The sequence below is a fragment of the Macrobrachium nipponense genome, chromosome 30 (genome assembly GCF_015104395.2).
Source record: "Macrobrachium nipponense isolate FS-2020 chromosome 30, ASM1510439v2, whole genome shotgun sequence".
In the NCBI taxonomy this organism is placed as follows: Eukaryota; Metazoa; Arthropoda; class Malacostraca; order Decapoda; family Palaemonidae; genus Macrobrachium; species Macrobrachium nipponense.
Genome location: NC_087218.1, coordinates 48,330,094 through 48,358,076, shown reverse-complemented (window position 1 = coordinate 48,358,076; position 27,983 = coordinate 48,330,094). Strand labels below are relative to the sequence as shown.

At 38.4% G+C, this 27,983-nt stretch overlaps 2 protein-coding genes across 3 annotated transcripts in view; one reads left to right on the top strand and one right to left on the bottom strand.

The window, feature by feature from the left end:
* The window catches only part of LOC135202492 (uncharacterized), a 59,066-nt gene that overhangs the window by 10,748 nt on the left and 20,335 nt on the right, over positions 1–27,983 (top strand). The gene's annotated exons all lie outside the window — the stretch shown is intronic.
* Positions 164–27,921, bottom strand: LOC135202490 (polypeptide N-acetylgalactosaminyltransferase 11-like). The gene is made up of 13 exons (XM_064231903.1): positions 27,800–27,921; positions 25,701–25,813; positions 24,921–25,292; positions 24,577–24,671; positions 16,366–16,529; positions 15,977–16,104; positions 15,260–15,391; positions 14,611–14,723; positions 14,146–14,263; positions 12,980–13,132; positions 11,214–11,459; positions 10,233–10,466; positions 164–9,476 (listed from the first exon to the last, which is right to left on the bottom strand). The coding sequence occupies exons 2-13, from the start codon at positions 25,794–25,796 to the stop codon at positions 9,342–9,344; spliced, it is 1,986 nt and encodes a 661-aa protein (XP_064087973.1). The 5' UTR covers positions 25,797–25,813; positions 27,800–27,921; the 3' UTR covers positions 164–9,341.

The window sequence follows — 27,983 nt, the reverse complement described above, 5'->3', positions numbered from 1 at the left end:
CGTAAGATATATTGACTATCACTGCAATGGCTCTGGGACATAAAAGACTTGTATAGGACTAATGAATGAAGGAGGCTAATTAAGCATCACAGCCATTCCCATAGGAAATTAGGATGTTTAAGAAAAAACCTGATGCTTTCTTAAGGTTAAAAACATTCAAATGTCTTATCAAAAGTTTAATGTTACAGGAAAATAGTACAAAAACTGATATGGTAAACCAGTTAAATATCTCTTCATAAATATCTTTTACAGAAATCTGTTGACAATCACAAATTGACTGATGAAAGTGAAATACATAAATAGCAGGTTTAAAATGATGAGTTTTTCAAACCATTTTTCTCTTAGGTAGCTAAAAGGAGGTATAAATTCAACACTTAAATATTTGAGTGCTTTGAACATAAAAATACCTGAAAGATAGTGTGACATTAAAGTGACTTAAAACAATATGAGACATTTTTATATGCCTCAAACCTTGGAAGTCTTTTGTGAAGAGTTCGTGCAAAACAAAATCATTCCAGTTTGATCATTCTTCCAGCTCTGGAAGTCATAATAATGATAGTTTAAGTTGTCTGATTAACAAAACATTAAAATTACCAAGCTCTCTCCCATCACAGTTGGTTGGGTATGTCCAGAGGTCCATAAGATGCCTCCTATTCACCATAAAGAAGGCCTTGAGGACATTAGACAAGCTTGCTCTAAACGAACCAACTTTCACTAATAATAAATGAACCCATACACTTGAGTTGTGTGAAGCTGAAGCATCTACAAGTCTATGATATTAAATGCATAGTTAGGCCAACTTTCATGTAGTCATATAATACAATATCTAAATTTTGAGACAAAGCTTGATTAAAACCACAGTACTACTACTTATTGCCTGCATCAGTTGTATTAGAATTCATCCACACACAAAATAGTACATAAAAAACAAAACATTTCAAGTACAGCTGAAATGACAATATTAAATTGTGGGGATGGGGAAGACATTTATTTTTCTCTCCTTGACAGTTAAAGCACCAAAGAGTGCCTGCTGGTTATTATGAATATACACTCACTATATAAGCTTATAATGTAGTATTGTAGCACTAGATAATGTACATACATTTTCTATTAGTGTATCACAAAGCTGTGCTCAAAATATCACAGTTTTTCTATATGGAGAAACAGCTCCTTTTCCTCTGCACATTTTCAAATGTAGATGGGAAAGTTTTTCAGAGATTACGAAGATCTTTTTCATTTCTATCTGAAGAAATGAACTACATAATAAAACCAAATATTTACACTACATAATTATATAAGAGACCTGTTTCTGTATACGTACTGAGCCTCCTTTTTACCATATGCTTTAATCTGCAGTCAGGGTAACAGTAAAATTGGTAAAATAGCCATGACCCTCTATTTCACACAAGATTTACAGAGATAGTTGTATTTTAATTTTCACTTTTACTCTGTATCCCTTCAGTATTTATCTGCTTCTCTTATTATTAATACTAAATTGTATATTAAAGTAAGACCAATTTAAATTATTACTGTCCTACTTTTCCTTCAAACTTTTGACTTACAAAAAACCAATATTTGAAATGCAAATGAAATAATGGTTCAATCACTCCTATCAATATAAAAAGTTGACCATGAAACTTGCCTGTCAATAATGCAATCAAAAGTGTTTTTCCACACTGGGTATTTTCTTTCAGTACTTTACATATTTCAGACTTAAACTATAACAGCTGAAAGTTTGCATAAAGGAAGACTCCCATAGTATGTATAACTAGAAGCATGTATAACTAGAAGCTTGAGACAAGCATCATGAAATATACCTGCTTTGAAAAGCTGCCTGTAAAACCATAAAAATGGGCTACAAAAAATCACTAATACGTACTAGTCACAATAATACATGAACTGTGATTAGTTACCTATTAACAAACTGTGCTAGGGTTATACAATATAGTAGCACACAAAAGCTGTCTCCAGCGGAAGACAAAAATTGGATATGTTTATTTAATGAAAGATTAACTGTGGGAAAATGAGTAGTAGGGAAATGAGTAGTAAGAACACTGTAGTATTACAATATTTTGGTGCCCAAATATATCACCAGCACCTTAGAGAAACTAAAATAAAACAAGTGGATTTACTGCACATGAATTAGAATTACTTTATTCTATGTCCAATTCTTATAACTGCAGCTTGCAAATTTCCTCATCAATGATAAGAACTAATCTATTAATTATAATTCCATGCATTCCTGATATAGCTCCCTCATGAGCAGTTACTTGTGTAAAATGACGGACACAAATTAAAATTGTGTTAAGACTTTATGCATAGTAAAGTAGTACACTAATATGAAACTATTCATGGCTTGCTTTTGTATGCCTTAGGACACTTTGGGGGAGTGGGGGGAGGTCACAAAGTGAAGTCCCCTCTGACCTAGTTATGTAATCACAACTGAGAAACTGATTACATCTGTGCTGCATACTGCAAAATATGACAAGCAATCAGAATTATGATAAATGCTAAAAAGGGTTTTTGCATATCTTTTACATATATATATGTATATAAATATATTTTTATCACATTCACATCACACAACAAGGCCTATGAGAATCTCAAGACATGACTCTGCGTCTTGATAAACTAGTGATAATAAATAAACATCATTACACAGTCCCTTCCTGATAGCCATACGTATTACACAAATGGACAGGTGATATGAGTCAAATGTTTCTCAATCACTAAAATAAAATATGAACATGGAATTTCTGGGTTATGTACAACTCATTCTACACTCGTAAAATGTGACACTCAAGGTGATGCTATCTGTGATCCATGTGCATTGTTAAATTATACAAACCTTCAATGGACAAAATGAGATGGTGAAGATGAAACTTAATTAGTTGAGACATTAAAACTATTAACTTACAGCTAATTTCCTTCAGTGTCTTGTTTTTAATCCTATTTAGCTGCATTTTGTTCAAAGCTGCATTCGACTACATTGTTTTATATCCATTCAACTACAATCTATTCAATTTTCATGTTACTGCACTTTGTTAAATTTTTGACTTCACTACAATGTAAATAACTTTTTAAAACAAAATTTGATTTTTCAATACAAAACCTTTATTTACTGTAGCCCCATTCGTGGTCTAAAAAACCATAGATACTCCATTCCTGAATACTATGTAAAGGATGATGTTGAGCCGACTGGCTGGCAGCAACCACAGCGGCACACATTCCCATTTATGGGCCCTGGGTTCCATGAAGGCAAGAGTCTTTCTTTCCCATGTAGTCTAGATTATTGCTCTGGAAAAGAGTGCAACTGGGAGGAAGGACTATAATTTAAAATGACTGTAAAAAAAATCAATTTGTTTGATTTCCAAGCCCTCTTGTTTACATTAACCCAAATTGCAATTTGGAGGGGAGGATTGCCCTGCAGGGAAAAAACTAGAATTAGTGAATTGGAATGAGGGCTTTAATATGGAATTAAGATTTAACAGAAAGGACCCGCTGTAACTTTGGAGATGAAATACAGTGGTACCTCGACATACGAAATTAATCCGTTCCGAGGCGGCCTTCGTAACCTGAGCTTTACGTATCTTGAACGGCATTTTACATGTACATAAATTGCCTAATCCGTTCCAAGCCCTACAAAAACACCCCAGTAAATTTTATAATAAAGCTAAATTGACCAATAAACAATGAAATACTACAACAATTTTGACCATTCAATACCTAACTTAATACGTACTACTAATATGTACCTGTAAATAAAGTGTATTAGTGTACATGGTATACAAGAAATACTGTACGTACATACGTACGTATGTAGTAAAATGTGGAGCCTTACCTTTCGAGTGAGGCTATCTCCAAAAGTGGCGACAGAGGAGGAGGACAAACAGCAGAAAATTTGTTACATAGTACGTACATTTAACTTAACGAAACACATTAAAAATATCAGGAAACATAAACTAAACTTTACAAAACACATTAACAAAACCGTAACACTTAACTTTGCAAAACTTAAAGTTAAATTTTTATTTCTTTTTTTTATTTTTACATTTTTTTTACTTTTTTATACTTTGCGTTTTTTTTTTTTTTTTTTTTTTTACAAAATTTCAATTTCTTCACCACTTTCAACTTTGTTTTTTCGTAGTATCAACTGGATCTTCCTTTTTGCTTACTTCTACTAAAGGCCTCTTTAAAAAATAACTATCCAAGGAAGATTGCTTCTGCCTACTTTTCACAATGTTCCTGAAACGACTCGGGCAAACTTCATCGAACTGCGCAAGCATACGACCTGTGAAAGCCTTTTCGGGGTGTCTCTTTTCTACAAATGATTGCACCTTATGAAAAGCAGCTAGAGCATCCTTAATTACTGCCGTTGTCATAGGGTAGTCCTCCTCCTCCTCGCCGCTGCTAGAGAACTCTTCTTGAACGATGTTATGTTGCATGGCCTCTAACTCCTTCAGGTCATCCGTTGTAAGCTCCTCTTGGTGCTCCTCGAGAAGGTCATTGATGTCGTCCTCGTCGACGACCAGCCCTATGGACTTGCTGAGTGCAACGATCTCCTCAAGATCTGGTTGCAAAACAGTTTCAGGATCGTCAACTGTACCCTGAATCTGCACCAGCTTCGCCCACGTCGAATCCCTCAAAGTCTCGGGCAGATACGGCATCAAGCCAGAGTTTCCTCCACAAAGAATTCAAGGTTTGCCTCGAAACCTCCTGCCAAGCTTGATCTATGAGTCGGATGCATATCACAACATCGAAATGCTCCTTCCAAAATTCACGCAAGGTGAGGTTTGTGATATCGGTGATGTCAAAACATCTCTTGAAATGTTTCATATACAGCTTCTTGAAGTTCGATATCACTTGCTGGTCCATGGGCTGGAGGAGAGGGGTGGTGTTAGGCAGAAGATAAAGAACCTTGATAAAAGAATACTCCGCTAAGATATCTTCCTCGAGGCCAGGAGGGTGAGCAGGGGCATTGTCCAACAACAGCAGACATGTCAGAGGGAGGTGCTTCTCTTCGAAGAATTTCTTCGCTGTCGGGCCGAAACACAGATTTACCTTCTCGGTGAACAAGTCTTGTTACCCAGGCTTTCGCATTAGCCCTCCACATCACTGGAAGCTTCTCCTTTAGCATTTTGTGGGCCTTGAAGGCTCGAGGAGTCTCCGAATGATACACAAGTAGGGGCTTCACCTTGCAATCCCCACTGGCGTTCGAACAAAGTGCAAGCGTAAGCCTGTCTTTCATAGGCTTATGCCCGGGTAGTTTCTTCTCTTCCTGCGTGATGTATGTCTGACGAGGCATTTTTTCCAAAAAAGGCCAGTCTGATCACAGTTGAAGACTTGCTGAGAACTGTAGCCTTCCTTGATCATCATCTCGTCGAACGTCTTAATAAAGGCTTCAGCCGCTTTTGTGTCCGAGCTGGCCGCCTCCCCATGCCGCACCACCGAATGGATGCAAGTCCGTTTACGGAATTTTTCGAACCACCCATGAGAAGCCTTGCAGTCTGGGGTTGGCGTCAATGTCCCTTCTCCTCCGTCGTCTTCAGCCTGGGCAATCAAATCGCCGAAAATAGCACTTGGCCTTGTGGCAGATTGCATTCTCGGTTATCGTATCGCCAGCGATTTCTTTGTCTTTTATCCAGACAAGAAGCAGTCTTTCCAGCTCGTCATGCACGTGGCTCCTCTTGCTAGACAAAATAGTCATACCCTTGGAAGGTGTGGCTGCTTTGATGGCTTCCTTCTGCTTAAGGATGGTGCCTATCGTCGACGGATTTCAGCCATATTCCTTAGCAATTACACTCAATCGCATGCCAGCTTCACACTTCTTGATTATCTCCATCTTTGTCTCCAAAGAAAGCATCCTCTTCTTTCCGTGAACTTCAACTTTCTTGGGACCCATGACTACGTATATACTGTACGTATACGTATGTACTAAACTTCTCACACAACATGATAAAGTAGTACTACAATGAAATCACTAATGAATTTACGTTAATAAACTAAATCGTATAGGTTGAACGAATTTGGCGTACTTATAGAAGTGACGCTGCTACCGAGTGGCCGAAAAAGCACGCCGCTACGTAGATGCATGATGGGAGAGATGCTGACTAATAGGAGAGCAGGATCTTATGGCGGTGACTAGCATCAGGAACCAATGGGAGAGCAGGAGGATGGTGGCTAGTCTACACAGTTGGCAGCGCGTGAGTTTTAAAATTGTTATCGGTGGTCCGGGAAAATCTCGGGACTTTACAGCAACAACCTTTCGTATCCTGAACTATTTTCGTATGTCGAGGTACCACTGTATGGGTAAGATGTTTCTTGTAGCAAAATTGTTCAAGTTGGAATGGCTGGATCCACTTGTATAGAGTAAAGCTACTTTATGATTAATAGGTTAGTAAGAACTGTGCGTGCAGTAAAATAAGAAGGCTAATGCAGAATGCCGAGATACAAGAACATCGATTTCAAAAGGATGGACTTACCGAAGCACTGGCTGCAAAATACTTATTGTAGCTAACTCGGGTACAGTACATAAAAGCATGAAGGAGTATGCCTATGAAGAGACAAGACCTACCTACTTGAAGCTGAGGTATGTCATCATTGTTGCTGTGCTAAAAAGATCCAAAGGCAGTGTCTGGGACAAGTACTGCCTCACCATGAGGTCAAGAGGTCATGAAGATGACAACTTTGCATGGCCATCCAAGATTTCTTTGAGAAAGAACAGTAAAGGAAGAATGTATATAAAGGAAGAACAAGTATGACCTGCATGCTACTCTAAATTAAAACCTCTAGCCATCCTCCCCTGATATTTAAAGAGGGTAATGAAGTGAATATCTGGTTGAGCACTAAAGGCAACCTGTAGAAAGAGCAGATCTGCCTTCAACATTAGGCTGTTAAATGGTCTGGTGATGGAAGAAAAAGAAAATAGTTTTTCCTTTTTCTTATTACTTGTGGAGTTGTTCCATATGTACAGGGTTCATCTTCTGAATAATAATATTAATATAACAATAATAATCAGGATGATTCATGCATCTGAGGGTTGACAGTCCTTGATAAGTCTGGTGGCAGTGTAGCTGAAATTAAGTTAGCTAGCTATAATAAATTGGGAAAACTTGAACCCTGTGATAGGATGTTAGAAGGATCCTCTATGATGGAAGAACCAAGATTCATTTACATTGGCTGATGTGGTGAAGGAGGCCCAATAATAGGAGTTGAGGAACTTAAGGCTTGAGGGGTTGGGATCCTCAAGCACCAAAGGCTCCTGTATTAGCTTAAACTCCTTCCTCTAGCTTCCCTCAACCCTCTCATTACACTCTTCATACCATGTACTATGTGCTTTTTCATGCACAACACTACCATCAACAGGGATGCATTTCTGCAATATATATATATATTTTTTTTGGCGCCACCATTGATGCTCTGTTTTGGCACGTAGCTTTACTGTGTAGAATATTAATTTTTTCTCCACTTATGGTCCACAAAGCTAATTTTCAAGATTGAACACGAAAGATCTGACTTTTTCATTTTCTTATCTAAAGAGTTAGGTGCAAGGTATTTCCACCAAAACAAAAGGTGTACAACACTTGGATGTAAATAGTCTTTGTTCCACTACTCAGACAAGAGTCGGACAAAGAATGATGCAATGCTGCCCAGGATCAGTTATGCAGGCATACCAAATGCAGCATCATGCTACACTGTAGGCTTACTAATCACTTCATTCTTGAAAATTTTGTCCAATACTTGGACAACAGCATTTTTTTGGCATCTTGGCATTTAACTTGATTTTGTTTCTTGATATTTTTCAAACTCATTTGTTCAAATTCCTACAAATTCCTAAAAGTAAATTATGCATAAGTTGACAACTGGCCGTGATTACAATATGAGACCTGGTGAAAACCAGCCAACAAGAATAAGCATGACTAGCTGGTAACTAAGTAATGGAAGAAGGCAAAAATATGGTAATCACTTAACACCACTTTAAATACTTGGAATTCTTATAAATATTAAAGCACAAAACAGAAGGTAAAACCAATAAGAAACCCAGGCAAGAATAAAAAAGGTAGACCAACTAAGCCTACATATCTAGGAAAAAGCTTGATGACAGCAATGAGACACTAGACTAATCTTTTCGTCCTTAAACAGAGGCTACAAAGGCGAAAGTGTGTGATGCTCCCAGCTAACCAGCATATGTTTTCTCTTTATGTTAAAGAGTGGAGTGTCTAGGGTTCATGAAAACCTCTAAATGGGGCTAAGTAAATGATGAGTTTGTAAGTCAACTCAGTTATCTGAATTTGTTAAATCTCCAATTGACTATACATTAAGTTCTCATTCTAGTAAAGTTTAAATTTAAATTCTACTACAGGTAAATCTCTTATTTGTCTACAATGTCTTAATCACTTGTCATTTACTTAAAGGAAGACTTCTGTTGATCCTTCACAATGCTTATTGGTAAAAGCTAAAGGCAAATCATGGTAATAAATTACAGCACAAAATTGATTAATCACAAGTTAGCGCTGTGCTGGAATACCAGGACCAAACATAAGCGCAAAATTTTTCTAGGCCTCTTGTTCCAACCATATTGAAGTCATTAAACAAAATAATTTTGGAAACAAACATCCAAGTCTCACGCAAAAATAGTTATGAAATTATAACTCTTAATAGAATAACATAATAGAATAAGTGTAATGTATAGTTAAGAGGTACCTGAATAAAAACAGCTGCACATAAAATTAGTCAAATAAATAAATTCAAAACTCTCCAAAATGAAATGAGTATGGAAAAATATCAGATAAAATGGAACAGAACTTAAAATAAGTGACTTCTATTTGCTAAATAAAATATATACCTTCCCATGGTATAATCATTATCAGACTTAAAACTATCAGTAACCAAGGCACTAATAAAAGTAATTCTATCAAAGGTACTAATGGGCGAAGCTACCAGTTAAAATGGTACTGTACTACAAAAACTAGTCTTAATAATCATTAGGGTACTAATTCAGTAATATCAATCACTGAGGTACTTTGAGAAAAAAATTTAAAGCAGACATTATACAGTACATATAGTAAAGTAACCATGATCACATGCTTATCTGAATGGACTTAGCTATCAATTACCTAAGCACAAATAACTGATGCTAAAAATACTGTATAAAAATCCATCAAAAATTATAAAGTCCAACAGAAGATTTTCCTCATTTGAGACAATCTGCCTTGCTAATGACCCATATCACAGATATACAAAATTCACAGAACACTGAAAAATGAATTTGTACTGAATTGTGTCCAATTGAATAATGGCAGTAGTAGCCCAATGAAATAACACAGAATCTAATGAATATTTCAAACAACATCAACTAAATCCCAGGTTGCCAAGTCTGGCGTGGTGCACATCGCCATGACAACCACTGCTCCTGATCTTTTTTCTTGGACAGCCACACATAGTCCTATAGCCATGTTGTAGAGGGCAATACCCATCTGTGAAAATGAAATATTCACATTACTATACCTTACAAAAGATTATGTGAACCTATGTGATACATCCTATCCCGCTATTCTGGAATAAAAGATTATTCCCAAGGATTAGCAGTGGTTGAATAATAAAAATAAGAAACTGGAGCAGGACTTGATAAAAATAAAAAACCTGAACAGGACTTGTACACATACATTGCTATACGGAAAAATTTTCAAAATGGATGAAAAAATGAAAGGAAAAGTAGTACTATATTAGCATCCAAACATGTACACTAATACTATAGGGGTGAATAGCAATGTATGGGGGATATTAACAGCTGTCAGATGCAGCCTCTATATTATTGAGCTAAAAGCTAACAGCATGGTAACACAGCTCAACGTAATGGACCTCAACTTGAGATTTATGTACATTTCAGCTGCATTACTATGATTATTTTTTAATTATAATGCCATATAAGAAATTAAATGTATTTTTTATTAATCTCTTAGTATAGTGATTCAAATATGCATCATATACAGTAGTACACTGTTTAAGTAGAAGGGGTTACTGCAAAAGGGATGTTGACTATTTTAAGTAACAATCATTAATGCATAACATTTTTATCTCCTTTGATATTTGATAAATATGAGAGCAACAATGTCCTTGTCAACTGCTAAGTCCCAGTTGATTAGGAGAACCTCCAACAGCTTTTCTAGCCTTTGATAAATTTGAAACTGTGGAGAATACTTCTAAAAATATTTTAAAATATTTAAAAATACCTGTTCACTAATCTTCCACTCTTGTGATCCACCCATTTCGTGGCACTTGCCTAAATGAGGCAATCGTTCTGAAGCTTCTAGGCAGAGTAACTTTGCAATGACTAACTCATTGTGGTCTGTCTGGTAAAAAATCTGACGGTCCACCTCGGCACATTCGGAAAGAACTAATCTTGAACCTTTCACTGATGGGTCTCCTTCTGACTCGATGCAAAGTTTAGTTCCTGTCAATCTTATCTGGGGAAAAAGTCAAAACCAAATCAAAACCTATGACTCATTTCCTAGCGATTGTATATTGTACTGTATTAGCATTATTTTTCTAAATAAGAAAAAGTTTTGATTACTTGGAGGCATCACTCAAGTGTCAGTAGAACTTTATCTGTATCACATGCAAATTTTAAACTGTGTGCCTGTGAACTCTTCTGAATGTACCCATTTCACTAGATCCTGCTGACAAAGATTATAACAAAGCAAAATATTACTCCAATGCTCTTCTGGTTGGGACTATTTGGGTAATCCAATTGCATATTCAGTATGATGAAAAATTGAAGCCAGATTACTAAAAGAACCAACTACCTAACTTGACTAGCCATACTGGGAAGTTAAAAATGTTTCTGATGGTGTGCAATATACTGCTTTAAGAGACTAAGTGGTGAGAATTTACCATATCAGTATTGGAATTATCATAAACTTCACTGCTTATAAGGCATAGTGAAACATAACTGAAGTTTAAAAACATCTAACATAGCTTTTCTGAAAATAGTCCTCCTTGACTACTGTCTCCTTCACTGATCTCTTCACAGAGCAACCTGCAAATATAAATGACTGCTTCCTTTTAAGAATTAAGTTCTTGAATTAAAGAGGTTTATTATTTATTCAATGATGCCTCACTAAAGTTTCTCAGCATGAGTTATTGGCTAAAGATTGAAACTTGGGGATAATGCTCATTATAGAAAATAGACAATGAGGATTCTTGTTTCTCACCTGCCACTTATTAGTATAATTCCGCAAACGTTTGTTCCAAGGAAGGAACTGCCTCTTCCCAGCTCCTACTAACCCAACTTCATTTTCTGCTTTATTTTCTTCACCAGGTCCAGGCAGTTCTGGATAAATATTTTTCAAATACCAAGCAAAGGGCTTGCACTTCAAGTCGGATCTTAGTTTAACTCTGTCAGAGACATCTCCATATTCAACTTTTCTTGCATCAGGTCGAATACGGAAGAAGTTCTCCTGAAATGAAAATCCTCTTTTGAGTAAGGGACTGAAGGTGAATACGTATATGTAATAAATTTCCTAAAAACACACGATATGTTAAAGCATTCATAATGATGCATAGTTTGCTGTGTATAATTCGATTATTTCTTCTGTATAAATAAAAGGTATTTCAAGGAGATTTTCTGTCACTATGATTAAAGATCAAGATATTACAGTATGTACTGATTTATTTTTCTAACTTCTCATTAAAATCTTTTTCGTGTAAAAATAGAAAACACTCCAAAGCATGATTATCAAAAGTTGAAAAAATATTACCATGAGATCACATATGAGAGATGCCATAAAAGAATGTTCTTTGTATGAAATTCACCGAGCTTGTTGTTCGTACAGTATTGTAATAAAGTGGTGTTTTCCATTGCTCATTTTACAAATGCTGAAAATTCCCTATCACATAATTTCTCAAAACCAATAAATGAGATCAACATTCTTTATAACCTTTGGAAGTAGTTTGCAAATTAATTGATGACCTACCAGATACAACAGTATACTTCAATCTCGTTGTTATATTATCTACTTGACATGTTTCTACAGGATTTGCAAGGGATATGGTTTCTAATACAATTCTTCCACCACCATCCTGTTGCTGTAATTTTCGTTATTCAGCTGTTCCATATTCACTGATACAGTACAGTATAGTACTATAAACAGTAATTTTCCAGCCTTTTGTTTTTTCTTTTTAGTAAATGAGTATTCTTTGCTGGGGAAAACTTGCTTGACAAGCTGATGGCTTCCTTTGGCATATTGAAGAATGTCTACACATTCTGAATACATACTACCTAATGTTACTTTTTGAAACTTCATGTTACTCTTAACATCAAATAATATATTAATTACTTGCATCACTACTTTGTGGCATAGATGCAAATAGGATGTTTTCAAGAACCATGCCTCTGTAAATCTTTGGATGCAGCTTGGGTTCTTGTTCTCGACTTGTTCCTTCTGGTGGAGTTTTGTGCACTCGTATGCCGTCCTTCCCATGACACAAGGTTTGCTTTCAAATAACATTCTTATTACCCTATCAAACTCATTCAAATGAATTTTATGGTCACCTTCATAATGAACACCATATACTTTGGAAGCTTGAATCTCAAGTCAATGGTCCATGTGGGCTTATTCCATAAGAATAAGTTTCCTCTTCTGAATAATAATAATCTCTAGAATTTCAAGAATGAATGTTTATGACTTTTCCTTTGTAACATAGTACTACACATCTGTTGGGACAACTACAACAATGAAGAATGTCACATGTTAACACAAACCATAACCATAATACATTATTAGTGTTGTTATAAGGTTCTACTTGGTATCTAATCAAAGTAATCATCTGAAACTTAATAATATTATCAAATGTGACCGAACTATTTTATCATCTGTTATAAATGATTGTGATGCTAATAAAAATCAATAAATAATTATAGAACAAAACCACGGTTAGGATATAAATGAGTAATTTCCTTTAGCATCATTAACTTTACCTTGAATTCATCCATCCATACATGTGCCACTCTTAAAGAATTTCTTAAAAGAGAGTCCTGTCCTCCAGGACCACCATAAGGACGCCTTCTCCTAAAGATGTGACCAACTCGAGAACATGGTATTATTTCCAGATTGCCCCCACAGGTCCATATCTTCATGGGAGAGAAAAATGACTTAATATCACATGTCACTCTTAAGATTTTAAACAATGATGCCTACTTAAATAATAATAATAGGAGAGAGAACAGAACTATAAGTACTGTGTTCTGTCTAAGAAATTTTCTAAAATCTACTGAAAGCATTATTGCAAGATATAAGAATATATTGCACTATTGTCATCAAAGTAAAAAAGGGATTTTGACGTAGGAAAAATCTATTTCTGGGCGAGGAAGCCGTGTCGCCCAGTGAAATATGTCTGCTTTAGCACTATTTCTAATAAAATATTGCTATAATACCAGAGAACTGCTAAATTGGACATGTCAGAAGCCTCTGACTCGCTCACCTATATAAAAGGTGTCGGTATAAAACTGGGGCGAGTGTTAAACACTACCACAGCAACCCCTCCAATTAGCCTTTTCCTCATCAAAAGACCATAGAAATGGCTTAACAACATTTAATGAGGGCCTTAGCATCTTTAATTTCAATCAATTCAAAAGTTTTCATTATCCCAATATCTTTAAATCCTGTAACACTTGAATCTGTTGAGAACTTAAAGGACTGGATATATTCCCTTAGCTTTCAGAAACCTTATAGGCAAGGTTCCTCTTTGAAGTGAAATGCTAAAGTACTTAACTATTCTCAAGCATGAATTTTTAAGGCTGCTTTCCTATAGAGATTAAATTGTATTAATAGTGGAACATGAACTACCATATGAAACTGTATGCCCTGCAAATACATCAGACATGATGATCACAAGGTATTTAATCTAATAACTTGGCTTTGATTCTTGGCTCTCGCAGGGTTAGCCAGCTATGTATATGGCTAGTCAAAATCTTTACATTTATATGGTTTGGTTAGTCAAATGTTACACTATATCCTAAGAAACACCATAATCACTAGAATTATCCATGATGAGCCAATTACTGTCTCTTAAGGTATGTACGTAGTAACTTTGGTTACAGATACTGAAACCACCACTTTCCATAAAATGAGAAACCAAACTCACCCGAAAAGACATCTCTAAATTTTCTCCTCCCCAAACATCCATTCCCATATCATATTCTCCTAGTTCAATAAAGTAATTACGGTCAATAGCAAAAAGTCCACCTGCCATTGTTGGTGACCTGGAAAGGAGAAAATCATGAACACTAACAGCAATTAATTATAAATAAAAAGTAAAATGGGAAAACTAAAACAACCAATGCAAATAAAAGGGTTCAGTGAAGCAATGAATTCTTATCACAGCTGTCACTAAAGATAACATAACACTAAGAACCTTCTTTTAATATTTTTAGTGCATTATTATATTCTTGAGTGGTTTTAGTTAAACTACTTAAAAACACCAGTGTGTAACTCTCAAGGAATGCTGGGAAAGACTTGTTAGTATCATTAACAACTATCAACTACTACACTTATCTAGTAAAATGGAAATTAAATGCAAAGGTGCATAAAACAAAAAGCTGAATCTTACCTGATAGGCTTTGCAAAATTACTTTTATCATTAAAGTATGACTGTGGGATGCTATCCCACTTGAAATGAAGACCCCAGTTAAAGCCACCACGGACAAGGGGAGATGCAGTGTACTGCAGAAAAAAGAAAATTGTGCAAGATTAACAAAAAAGACTTTTTGTCTTTAATAGCATACATACCATAATTTTGAAAAAAACTTGAAAAATCTTGATATTAACATTACATTCCATTCTAAACTCTACCACACACTTGGTACTAGAGGATCTTGGCATTGTCCCCTCAACAACAGTGGCACTGCCTTCTGTGTTATACTTTTAATCCATTCCCTTCAGTCTCTTCCTACTTAGCAGTCCAACTTCCTTACATTTGCATTGCTGTAATTTTCACCTAGCCTTAAAGAGCAAATCCATTTTGTCACTGGATTGAAATGGCTAAGATAATGGCCTTGCAAAACCCTTAGAACATACAAAAATAATTATTTTTGGGCAACAGGTAAAAATGAAAGCAAGGTGAAAGGTAAAAACACTGGAAAAATAAATGATAAAAGATCAAAGGAATGGATAAAGAAGTAAATGACAAATTAATCCCATGCAAAACACACTATATTGACCATGCCCCTCTTACAGGAGCAAGCAAGCTAGATACTCGCCTGAAATGTGTCCGGCGAAATAACGTCAATGATGGGGGTGACGACATGAGTTCGATTTTCTTTCACTCTTGCCAACAATGGTTCTATCCAGCCAACATTGACCTCTACATGACTGTCTAAAAAGAGCAGTACCTGAAATTACATGACCATTAATACTCTGTGGTGATGTAATTCACTGACCCACATTTATTGTGGTGATATTCAAACATAGTAATTTCCTCAAAATACCCTTTTTATCTGTAAAATAATTAATGAATATACTAACAATCCAACTCCAGATTACTAAGGTATGACAAGTCAACTGAAATTTATGTGTATACATATCCTATAGTAATTCAGTAGGAGAAACTCGGCCCATACGTCCATTCTACTATCTTGCATTAATGGTCAATCATTAGCAAAGTAATTGTAAATGTAATAAATTTGCTAAAGTCTAACAAATCATAAAAACAAACTGGGTTCATAGCACACACTTTCACTTTTGATCTAGAAAATATCTCGCAATTTGTATACTTGTGCAAGAACATTTTCTTTTCAAGTAACATTAGTTTCAAAGGCATCACAAGACTATTAACTTCTTGGATTACTATATTTTGGTTCCTTCATCATAAGATATTATACAGTGTGCTACCCTTCAACACTGTTTAGAGGTGTTACACCAATACCATCCTTAATTGTGTAAACAAAACAGTGAGAATTCATTCAGCACTGACATACCTGACCACTTGCATGCCTTGCCCCAAAAACCCTAGCTCTGATAAGGCCTTCCCTTTCTGGAGTTTTCAATATACGGATCTTCTCACTGATGCCCTTCATTTTGCTGGTCACTTCTGCATGATACCTTCCTGAAAATGAAATTAACCATTAACAACCAAAATCATATGCCTTACTTTTATTCATGAAGCCTGGTAAGAAAATTATTCCCATTGCAAAGGAAAATTTTTACAATGACAAGAGTATTAGCAGTAAGGTACACATTCTTTGTCCAAAGTAATATGCTCATATGCAAAATTTTGCCAGCTGTTTAAAGGCTTTGTTTTACAGTCGGTTATACTAAATTTCAATGACAAATAAACACTGCCACAGTTAAAGAGTTATCACATTACCTTCATCTGTGTCATCTATAAGAAGCAGTTCGTGTAAATAGTCTGCCGGTGTTCTGTCTAGAACTGAATACACTGTTCGCAACAGTGCAGAAAGGTCTTCACGGTAGAAGCAGACAATGACAGAAGCAGGAGGTAACACTGTTGGGTAAACAATGTCTTTGCACCTGAAAAAGATACAAAACTAGTAGATAAATTAAACAAGCACACAAACATTTCTTAATACAGTATTGCACTATGTACTATTTAGGGAGAGTGTGATGAGGTATATGCAGTTAAAAGTCAAATGAATGTCCCAAACAAAAAAACAAAAAAATGATATTGTTATGTTACAATAAAGTTTCATACATACTTACCTGGCAGATATATACATAGCTAAGACTCTGTCGTCCCCGACAGAAATTCAAATTTCGCGCCACTCGCTACAGGTAGGTCAGGTGATCTACCGGCCTGCCCTGGGCGGCAGGACTAGGAACCATTCCCGTTTTCTATCATATTTTCTCTCTTCCACCTGTCTCCTGCGGGGAGGCTGGGTGGGCCTTTAATTGTATATATCTGCCAGGTAAGTATGTATGAAACTTGATTGTAACATAACAATATCATTTTCATACAATCAACTTACCTGTCAGATATATACATAGCTGATTGGCACCCTTTGGTGGAGGGTAAGAGACAGCTACTTTATGGAATAGACAGGTAAACAACATATGTTGTAGGTATAAATAAAACCTTAGTTCCTACCTGATAGGTGGTAGACTTCGTGGGTGTTTGCCCAGTAGTCTGCATCACCTCAAGAAACTTTAGCGAGATATATGATCTATGGCCAAGAGTTATTGTGGGTCTGCCGATGGGGTCTTATCCGCTTGCTCGGCAGAGCCTGAAAGGACTTTGTCAATGGGTGCTGATCCACTTATATGACAATACACCTTATGAAGGAGCACACAACCAATCCCGACCACCTGATCCTAACCATATGTTAGAAATAAAGATTGTTCCGAGTTATCCCCGAACTCTTCACAACAACCATAACTCAAAAACACTCTACGCACACATACATAATTTTCTAAAAAAAAAATTATTATACTCATCTAATTAGATATGACAAGATTCTCTTACTGAACAACATAGACGGCCGCCCGTGCTAAACCAAGTCCTCCATTGTTCGAAGAGACTCCAGACCATATCCAAAAAGAAGAAAAGTATATACTTAAGGATTGGTGTCGGCTCCCGTACCCAGAATCGTATCCGCCAATACGAAAGGACCCAGAGAAAAACACTTCTCATATGTCACACGAACGTCTTTCAAGTAATGAGATGCAAATACTGAGTTGCATCTCCAAAATGTTGTATCTATGATGTTTTTAAGCGACATATTCTAATGAAACGAGAGAGACGTTGCTACTGCTCTCACTTCATGAGCTTTCACTTCCAACAGTCGAAACTCTTCGTCAGGACAGACCTTATGCGCATCTGTAATGACGTTCCTCACAAAGAATGCCAGAGCATTCTTGGACATCAGTCTTGTGGGGTCTTTTACCGCGCACCAAAGACCTTGTCTAGAGCCTCCCATCTGATGCTTTCTCTGAAAGTAGAACTTCAGAGCTCTTACAGGGCATAGAGACCTCTCTGCTTCTCTTCCCACGAGACTCGATATGCCTTTGACTTCGAATGACTTAGGCCAGGGATTCAAGGGATTCTCGTTCTTAGCTAAAAACAGGGTCTTAAACGAGCAAATAGCTGAGTCTCCCTTGAAACCTACTTTATCCTGCAGAGCATGTAATTCACTAACTCTCTTTGCCGTAGCTAAAGATAATAGGAATAGGCATTTTCTGGTGATGTCTCTAAACGATGCCAGATGAGGAGGTTCGAACCTTTCGGATGAAAGAAACTTGAGAACCACGTCTAGGTTCCAGTTAGGAGGGACCGGTTCCTTAGACTTTGAAGTCTCAAAGGACCTTATGAGATCGTGGAGATCTTTATTATCTGCCAGATCTAATCCTCTATTCCTGAAGACTGCCGAGAGCATACTTCTGTATCCCTTTATTGTGGATACAGCTAGATGAGATTGCTCTCTCAGGAATAGAAGGAAATCCGCAATTTCCGCTACAGAGGTAGTGGAGGAGGACAACTTCTTAGTTCTACACCACCTTCTAAAAACCTCCCACTTTGACTGATATACTTGCCTAGTGGAGGTTCTGCGTGCTCTCGCGATCGCGCTTGCAACTTCGCGAGAAAACCCTCTCGCTCTGACGAGTCTTTCGATAGTCGAAAGGCAGTCAGAGCGAGAGCGGGGAGGTTTTGATGATACCTCTTGAAGTGTGGCTGTCTGAGAAGATCCATCCTTCTTGGTAGGGATCTGGGAAAGTCTACGATCCACTCTACCACCTCCGTGAACCAATCTTGGGCCAGCCAAAAGGGGGCTATCAATGTCATCCTCGTCTCCTTTGACGCCACAAACTTTTTCAGTACTAGTCCCAGGATTTTGAATGGAGGAAAAGCATAGACGTCTACGTGAGACCAATCCAGCAGGAAGGCGTCTACCATAAGAGCTCTTGGGTCTTCCAAGACCGAGCAAAAGACTGCCAGCCTTTTGGAGATGAATGTGGCGAAGAGATCCACATGAGGGGTCCCCCACAGAGACCAGAGATCTTGACACACCTCTTCGTGTAGGGTCCACTCTGTATGAAGGACCTGGTTCCTCCTGCTGAGTCTGTCCGCCCTCACATTCTTTACTCCCTGAACGAACCTTGTAAGAAGGGAGATGTTCCTGTGAGACATCCAAAGCAAAAGGTCTTTCGTCAGCTCGTAAAGGAACGAGGAGTGAGTCCCTCCTTGTTTTCAAATGTAGGCAAGTGCTGTGGTGTTGTCCACGTTTACTTGCACTACTTTGTTCGAAACCAGAGGTTCTAGACTCTTCAAAGCCAGGTGTACGGCGAAGAGCTCTTTGCAGTTTATGTGCCAAGACACCTGCGCTGGTTCCCAGGTGCCTGACACCTCCTTCGAGCCTAATGTTGCTCCCCAACCTTTTCTCCGACGCGTCGGAGTACAACACTAGGTCTGGGTTCTGGATTTTTAGAGAGATCCCTTTGTTCTCTTTCAGAGGGGGCAACCACCATTCCAAGTGCGGTCTTATCTCCACTGGAATGGGAAAGGCGTCCGAAAGTTGTCCAGTTTTCCAACTCCAAGACCTCTTGAGGAAGAATTGAAGCGGACGTAAATGAAGTCTTCCTAGCGGGAAGAACTGTTCGAGCGAGGAAAGGGTCCCTAGAAGGCTCAACCATTCCCTCGCCGACGTCTGTTCCTTCCTTAAGAAGAGAGAGACTTTCTGCAAACCTTTTGCGATTCTCTCTTGCGAAGGAAATACTCGAAAACCCCGAGAATCCATCTGAATCCCCAGATAGACTAAGTTCTGTCTGGGGGTCAGCTGCGACTTCTCGAGGTTCACGAGTAATCCCAACGCTCTGATCAGATCTAAAGTTAACGTAAGGTCCTCCAAGCACTGTCTCTCTGATCTGGCCCTGATGAGCCAGTCGTCCAGATACAGAGAGATATTTACTCCTTTGAGGTGAAGAAACCTCGCCACATTCTTCATCAGGCTTGTGAAGACCTGAGGAGCTGTGGAAAGGCCGAAACACAAGGCTCTGAACTGAAAGATCCTTCCCCCCGTCATGAAACGGTGGATCGGGACGTGAAAATAGGCGTCCTGGAGATCTAGAGACACCATCCAATCTCCTTGTCGCAATGACGCAAGGACTGAGGCAGAAGTCTCCATCGAGAACTTCTCCTTCTGAACAAATTTGTTCAGAGAGCTGACGTCTAGTACTGGTCTCCAGCCTCCCGAGGCCTTCGCAACCAGAAAAAGGCGATTGTAAAACCCCGGGGAGTTTTGATCCAGTACTAGTTCTATCGCTCTTTTGTCCCACATCTGCTCCACCATCGATCGAAGAGTATCCCTCAGCACAGGATCCTTGTACTTGGCTGTTAGTTCCCGCGGTGTTGACGTTAGGGGAGGAGTGTTCAGGAAAGGGATACGATATCCCTTCCTTATTATAGACATCGATGACGCGTCTGCATTTATAAGTGCCCAGGTCTCCACAAATCCCAGGAGCCTGGCACCTACTGGTGCTTGGAGGAGAGAAGCATCACTTTCCCTTTTTAAAGGGACGAAAGGCAGACCTACCTCTCTTCTCAGGAGCCTTCCTTCTTGCGGGAGCTCTGGAGGTCGGGCCACCTCGAAAGGGCTGAACTGATGTACTCGGTCCTTTCTTGTCAGTAGTAGAAGCAGGTTTCTTCTTCCTTGCTGACTGCGTCAGAAGGTCTTGAGTCGCCTTCTCAGTTAATGAACGAGAAATGTCCTTCACCAACTGAGAAGGGAACAAAAAGTCAGACAAAAGCGAGTACAGTAGCGCTGCCCTCTGAGCGTGGGAGACCGCTTTGGTTAAAAAGGCACTATATACTGTCCTCTTTTTAAGAAGACCTGCTCCAAATAAAGAGGAGATCTCAACCGAGCCATCCTGAACCGCTTTGTCTATACAAGACAAAATACACAAAAGGACTTCTGGTTCAAGTCCTTCAGAATCATGGGCTTTCTTGGACATCACCCCAAGGGACCAATCTAAGAAGTTGAAAACTTCCAATACATGAAAGAGTCCCTTGAGGAGATGGTCCAGTTCTGAAATGCCCCAAGTTATACGGGCCGAGTTCAAACCTTGTCTACGTGAAGCGTCAACTAAGGTCGAAAAGTCCGCTTCTGACGTAGACGGAAGAGAAATACCCATATTCTCTCCCGTCTGATACCAAATGCCTCTTTTACCAGCTAGTCTCTTCGACTTCATCCAAGAGTCTAAAGACTGAAGAGCCCTCTTCATCGAAATGGCGGGCTTCATTCTAAGAAAAGACGAAGATTTCTTCGTCTTAGCACTCGAGAAAAGAGAGCGCGGAGAAGGAGGAGAGGCAGGAGTCAAGTCGTCTCCATACTCCTCTAGAAGCAAGGCTGTCAAAACTTTATAGTTCGACAGTCCTTCTCTTCCTTGATACTCCTCCTCCGAGTTTACTTCTAACTCGGGGTCTATATGAGTCTCCGCTGCCAATTCAGTATGTCTTTCCTCTGGAGGAGACAAACTCCTAATAGGAGAGGGGCTAAGGGAATGATATTCCTTCCTCTTCCCCGCTTTAATAGTCCTGGAAGGCGCCAACAGCTCAGGTTTCTCTCCATAAATGGATGATGCTTCCCGCTTGGATGACGCTTCTCGTCCGCCAAGTGTCCTGGCTGACGCCTCTCGCTTGTGTGGCTGCTGACGTCTGGATGACGCCTCGCGCCTGGAAGACGCTTCGCTCTCAAAAGGCGTCCTAACTGGCGCCAAAATTCTGGTTGGAGCCTCGCGTCTAAAAGCAGCTTTAAATGACGTTTCATGCCTAGAAGACGTCTCACGTCTCTCTGGCGTTACGTGTCTTCCGTAAGATTCTCCCGATCTCGCTCTCGAAACCGAAGCCTCTGCGATATGTTTGGAAGCTTCACGTTTGCATGACGCCTCTCGCTTCGCAGGGGAGAGAGGACGAGACTTCTTGATTGGAAGCGCAACGTCCTTCCTACGAGGCGCTAACACTCCCACCAAAGAGGCCAGTTGCTCTTGTACTGCCAAGATAATCTTCCTTGAAGCTTCTCCCACGTCATCTTCAATTGGGGGAGAAGTAGGAAAGTGTTCTTCTGCGCCCACGTTGGGTGACGCTGACGCCACCTTCGCCTTCTTAATAGACGAGGGAGCGTCATCTGAGAAACGCTCCGGGCTCGAATCAAATTCGGGTTCTTTCAAATGCCGTTTCAGAGGCCTAGATAAATCCGACTCCTTCCACCCTCGTTTAGGTGAGGGCGAGGGAGAGGATGAGAAACACTCACGAAGGACGCTTTTTCTAAAGCGCCCTTGAGCAGCCTGCAACAAAACAGAGCTTGCTGAAGGGACGTCTGACCGTTGGGGATTCCCCACGACCTCCTTGAGGCTTTAGACTTTCCTTCTCCTCTGGGCATGGGAGCTTGGAAGAGGTCTAGGCCTGGGAGCGTCGCAGGGACGATCAAACGCCCCCTCCACAACACTGGGAGAACTCACTTCACTGTAATGCTCACTTTCACTAGCCTTACCTTGTAAGTCCGCCATTTTGGACTTCATGTCTCGAATTGTAGCTTTCAGATCGGCGATTTCCGAGGCCGATTCCGAAAGTAAACCTTGTGAATTAGACACATAGGGAGAATCTAAATCATCAGGATTAGAAAAAGTATCAATAAAAGGCTCAATAGGCCTTGAACTCACACCTTTCAGACGTCTAACCCTATCCCTCTCTAACTTCTTCAAATAAGAAGTTAAAGTCTTCCATTCTTCTGCATTTAATCCCTCGCATTCATGACAAGTATTAGTAGCAGAACACTGAAACCCCCTACATTTACGACATACAGTGTGAGGATCAACCGAAGCTTTCGGTATCCTCACCCTGCAGCCTACATTCACACACATTCTCACACTCACATTTGAATCAGACATACTGAGAAAATTCCAAAAAGCAAGTCCAAAATCAGTCCACAGTAGCGAATGCCAAAAACACGATCCAGATACGTCACCAAAAAGCCGATAAACGATGATCAAAGGATGAAATAAGAATCTAAGTCAGGAGGTAATAGCAACAATGTTGATACCACCGGCGACAGAGAAAATATGATAGAAAACGGGAATGGTTCCTAGTCTGCCGCCCAGGGCAGGCCGGTAGATCACCTGACCTACCTGTAGCGAGTGGCGCGAAATTTGAATTTCTGTCGGGGACGACGGAGTCTTAGCTATGTATATATCTGACAGGTAAGTTGATTGTATGAAACTTATTTTTACTGGTGAACAAGATTTTGTTATGAGGGGTTGAAGAAATTACTGATCAATTGATTTAAACTAGTGGTACAATAGCTAGCAATGAGGTTAAGATCCACCAGAAAGATCCTAGTCTCAATAGATAATTATCATTCCTTAACCTTATTTCATTGTGAACGTAATTGCATCAATGGTCAATTTGTTTTTTCTCTCCCATATGAAGATGGGGCTGGCTAAAAAAGCAAAAAGCAAATAATAAAGCATGTAAATATGTTACTTTCCATTGCAGTAACTGCAGATGACCCACTTCTTTTGGCATAAGTTAAATGCTAATCTTTTATTCTTCCGTGAGAGCCAAATATGCCTCTCACAGCCTTCCTTATGAGAATTCTCATTACTGTATGAATCATTGGATAACTTCTTAATGTATATGATTAGTGCTTAAAGGTAGGGTGAAACAGGTTGAAAAGGTAGTTCATCAAGTGACTGTGCCAAAACCTGTTTTCTAGTATGATTTAAAACATATCCCATCAGTGGTCTGAAAGGTATGAATTGTCTTCAATTTTGATAGCTTACTATGCATGCCTGTCACCCCTTTAATTTCTCAACCTTCTCTTTCCTAGATGGCTTGGGAAAGTTATTACAAAGGCCTAATATTTTGCTAAACAAAGGGGCTTAACTCTCGCTAAGAAGTATGTGAATTCAGTCCTATTTAACTTTTTTGTAATCAAGCCATATGCTCATCAACTAGGAGATGCCAGTCTTCTTATATCTCGGGAACATCTGTCTCATTTACCTCAGTGTGTCTTCTCATATACCCATGTTTGCATTTCGTGGGGTAATATAGAATCTCCTTCCTTGCTCTCATTTCATCTTCATCTTCTTTCGTTCTCTCCATAGCTTGATTCATGAAATATAGACCAATTCTCTAATCATTTAGCTTCCTGCATGGATATTTGTTTTATAACTTATTTACCCTAGATGACAGTTTTTCCCTAATTCACTAGCTTCTCTCCAGCCTAGCAAGCATTCATGATAATCTCATCTTTACTAGAGGGCTTCTCTCCCCTACAATCACCTTCCTGTATATCAAGCACTCTTCACCTACCATTTGATTAGAAAAATGTATCTGTTTGGAAATATAACAACACTATTTGGGAGTGTGGTAAGTGTGGGGTCTTAGTTTTAGTACAGTATAACCAGATATCATCCTTTTAATGGATGAGTAAGTGAAAGGTTAGGTAAAGAAATGTTTTCATTTGCAAAAGAAATTTGGTTCGGAAAATTTTTTTTCAAGGAATTGAAGGTATTTCCCCTCTTTCCAAATAATAAAACTTTTGTAAAATATCAAAACATCCTACAATACCTTTTATCCCTTGTGTCTGGAATTGGACGATGTAGTGATAGGCGGGTAGAAACAAGCGTATTGAAAGCGTGAAGACGATACCCCTGCTCTTTCTCCTGAGAAAAAACATGGTTACAGAAGAATGATTATAGTATGTAGATAAATAAAATGGCTACCTAAAACAATATGCATATTCATGTAGCTGAAAGCACTAGCAATACAGCAGCAGCTTACAGTTAGTATAAAGTGGTTGATACCTTATACAAAATCAAGAATACTAAGACAAAATAAATTCACATTCTAACAACAAAGATATTACAAACTCAGTAAATTAATATAAAATGGAAAAACACCAAATGCCTTACTTGCTGATCTTCCTTTGTTTTGACCAAACCAAGCTCTGCTAAAATCGCTTGATCTTCTGGAATTTCTGGCTGTGCTTTCTTCTTAACCTCTTGCTGAAGGGCATGCTCCCCTTTTAGCATCAGCTGGTTTCTATACTTCTTTTGTTTGACAAAACTATCGTCATATCTTTTTTGGTTCGTGAAGTCTCTATCCTTAATTTTATCTGCAGATTTTAGATCTATGTCATTTCTGAGTGGTCTGAAAGATAATTCATTTTCTGGACCCTGAAGTTTCTCTTGACTTTTGCTGGTCTCCATAAGAACATCTTCAGGACCTGAGAAGCTAAAACCTTTTCCTTGCTTTTCTGATGAACTTTGAGTAAGCTTAGTTTCCTGAAAAAATTAAAGATCATATACAAAACTTAATCCAGAAAATGAAGGATTGTAGAACACAAAGATTAATGGTTGGAGAGGGGGGGGAGCTCATATTTCTGATAGGGCAAGTGTATTGAGATGTACTGTCTAGCAATTGGAAAGCAGACTGAGATGGTTTGAAGTATAATGAAAAGTGATGTGTAAGTCTGAAAAGTAGTAGTATGTATATGGATGTAGCAGGGTGAAAACCAGTAGGAGGTACCAGAAGATAATGGAAAAATGGACATTGTATACATATATGAAGTCCTAGACCTGTAGTAACTGCATAAAACAAACAATGAAGAGATCCTTATCAAGGGAATATCTGATGCAAAACTAATGAAGGAAATGATAACATGGCAAAATAATACAATACCCTTAACTTACCTGAATGAGAGTAAAATACAAGTACAAGATGATAATCCATGTAAACGATGCTGCCACCACACCCATCAAAAACGAATTTTTACGAAGAGATCCCATTTTCTCCCAATGTAAACCTGATAAGAAAGAAAACAGTCTTTATTTGCAGGTATATTCTTTTACATTACTGGACTTTTTTTGCACCTAATGTCAAAGTTTAATGCCTATTGAAAAAATTATATTCGGTTAAATGCAGAAAATGATACAGCATTGACAGTGGAGAAGCTATAAACAGTTGTGTACCTTACTTGTGGCTGTTAAGATATGTACAATAGTCAACCTTCCCAATGTAACATATGCTATAGGCTGAGCTGAACTAGGATATATCCTTGAGGTGCTATTCTTAGCATTTTTCTTTATAAGGTTATGGTATTAATAGGTCCAAGGGTGCAAAGTCCTAAATCCATCTGGTCAGGTAGGGAGCTGCACTTAGGATAAGGTTATATTAGGATTTATTGGTGTTTACTGCTATTTCTGCAATAGTTTGGTTTCTTTTTTTTTCTTTAGTGCTGAGATGACACAATGAAACATACATTTTCCCTCAAATTGTTTAATGCTTTGCATTTATTTCACTCATTAGCATCGGAGACAGTATTTGCTCTTATGTGTACAGCATATTGCTGCAAAAAAAAATCTGCTTTCCAACTGTATAGTCCTCCATAATTGTTAAAGGTCTTATGGGAGTAAAGAGAAAAGCGGTTTGCTTCAAACTGTCAAACACAGAAACCAAACCACAAAATATGCTGCCAAAAAAACATATGCTCCATGTCTGTGTCAAATAATCACTTGTCATACTGTTATCCAGAAAATTGTGACCATGATAAAAGTTCTGGTTATCTTTACTGATATACCAACCAAACTTTGGAAGAAATGAGAATGACTGTTATGTTTGTTACTACAATGAATACAGATGGATGGCCTGGCCACAGAATGAGAAGCTAGCCTATAGGTAAACGACTGAGCGGCCACCTTCCCTAAAAAGTACTTGAATTTGCTGCCACAAGCATCAGTCAAGAGTTGTGGCCCATCCAGGCAGCACACCGAGACCTCTGTGCTCCTCTCGAAATAAGCATTTTCTCCTAAATTACATAATAATGGCATAATTCAAGCGCATTTTCAAGAAGTGGCTGCGTTCTGAGAGAGGTGGCTGCTATGTTGCCACTAAGTCGTTTACCCTATGCAGTTTCAACTATTCAGGTCATGAGTGAGGTTCAAGTTATAAACATTTGGTAATATGTAAAATGCTTTATAGCCTAATGCATGAAGCATTTAAATGCCAATGTTAAGACTTTAGAATAAACCAGATTAGGCTATACTAGGTACCTATTACCTATGTTACAAATTGAACATTCAAACCCAAGTTTAAGGACTGAAATGGGAATAGGTTCCCTTTCTTTAACATCAAAATGATAAGCATTTTAAGCATATCTCACCCCCATCTTCAATTTTATATATGCCCATAGCTAGGAAAATCTAATGCCTAACTGGGTATTGGTCAATCTGGACCCAACCATACCCACCTGAGCCTCAGTATGGTAAACATGACTGAATTGATGTGCCTTCCTTATTTTCGCTTGTCGAATAGTACCTAGTACTAGGTATTTGAAAAATATTAGTTTTGTTTCTTTTATGAATAATTAACAGGTCATAGGGTTAATGGGGTGCAAGAAGGGGTAAGATAAGTAGGCACCCTCAGGGGCCCGAACAGGTAGGATGCTACGCCTTGGTTAGGTGTACCTTGGGCACTTAAGACGATGCAGATGCAGCATCTTTATCTTAATTCGACCAAACGCAGGCCTTTTTAAGCTTGAATTAAACAATGTAGCGTGTAATTCTAATACGAAGGCCTCTTTAATACATTACAATATCTTCGTGTACACCTGTAAATCATTAACAGGCGACAGGTAAAATAATTAGAAAGCATTTCACGTCAGACGGGTGGGCCGACTTCGTCTACCTATTTTCTATCACTTTATCTTTCGATGAAATTAATCTTCTGTACCAACTTCACCTCTGCCATTCACATACGTTTAATTTTCAAAAATACAAAAGGTTATACTTACCAGAATGAAAATAATATCGGTTAGAAAACGATAAGAAACACGATTAATCCATGATTTTCTTCTTCTTAGGAAACTTCTTTAGATTGCGTCTCGTTCAGCAGTCAAGAGGTCTGTTCAGGTACTTGATAGAACTAATGAACTTGATGTCTGTTCGATTGTCTTATTTTTTACTTTGGCTTCGTTT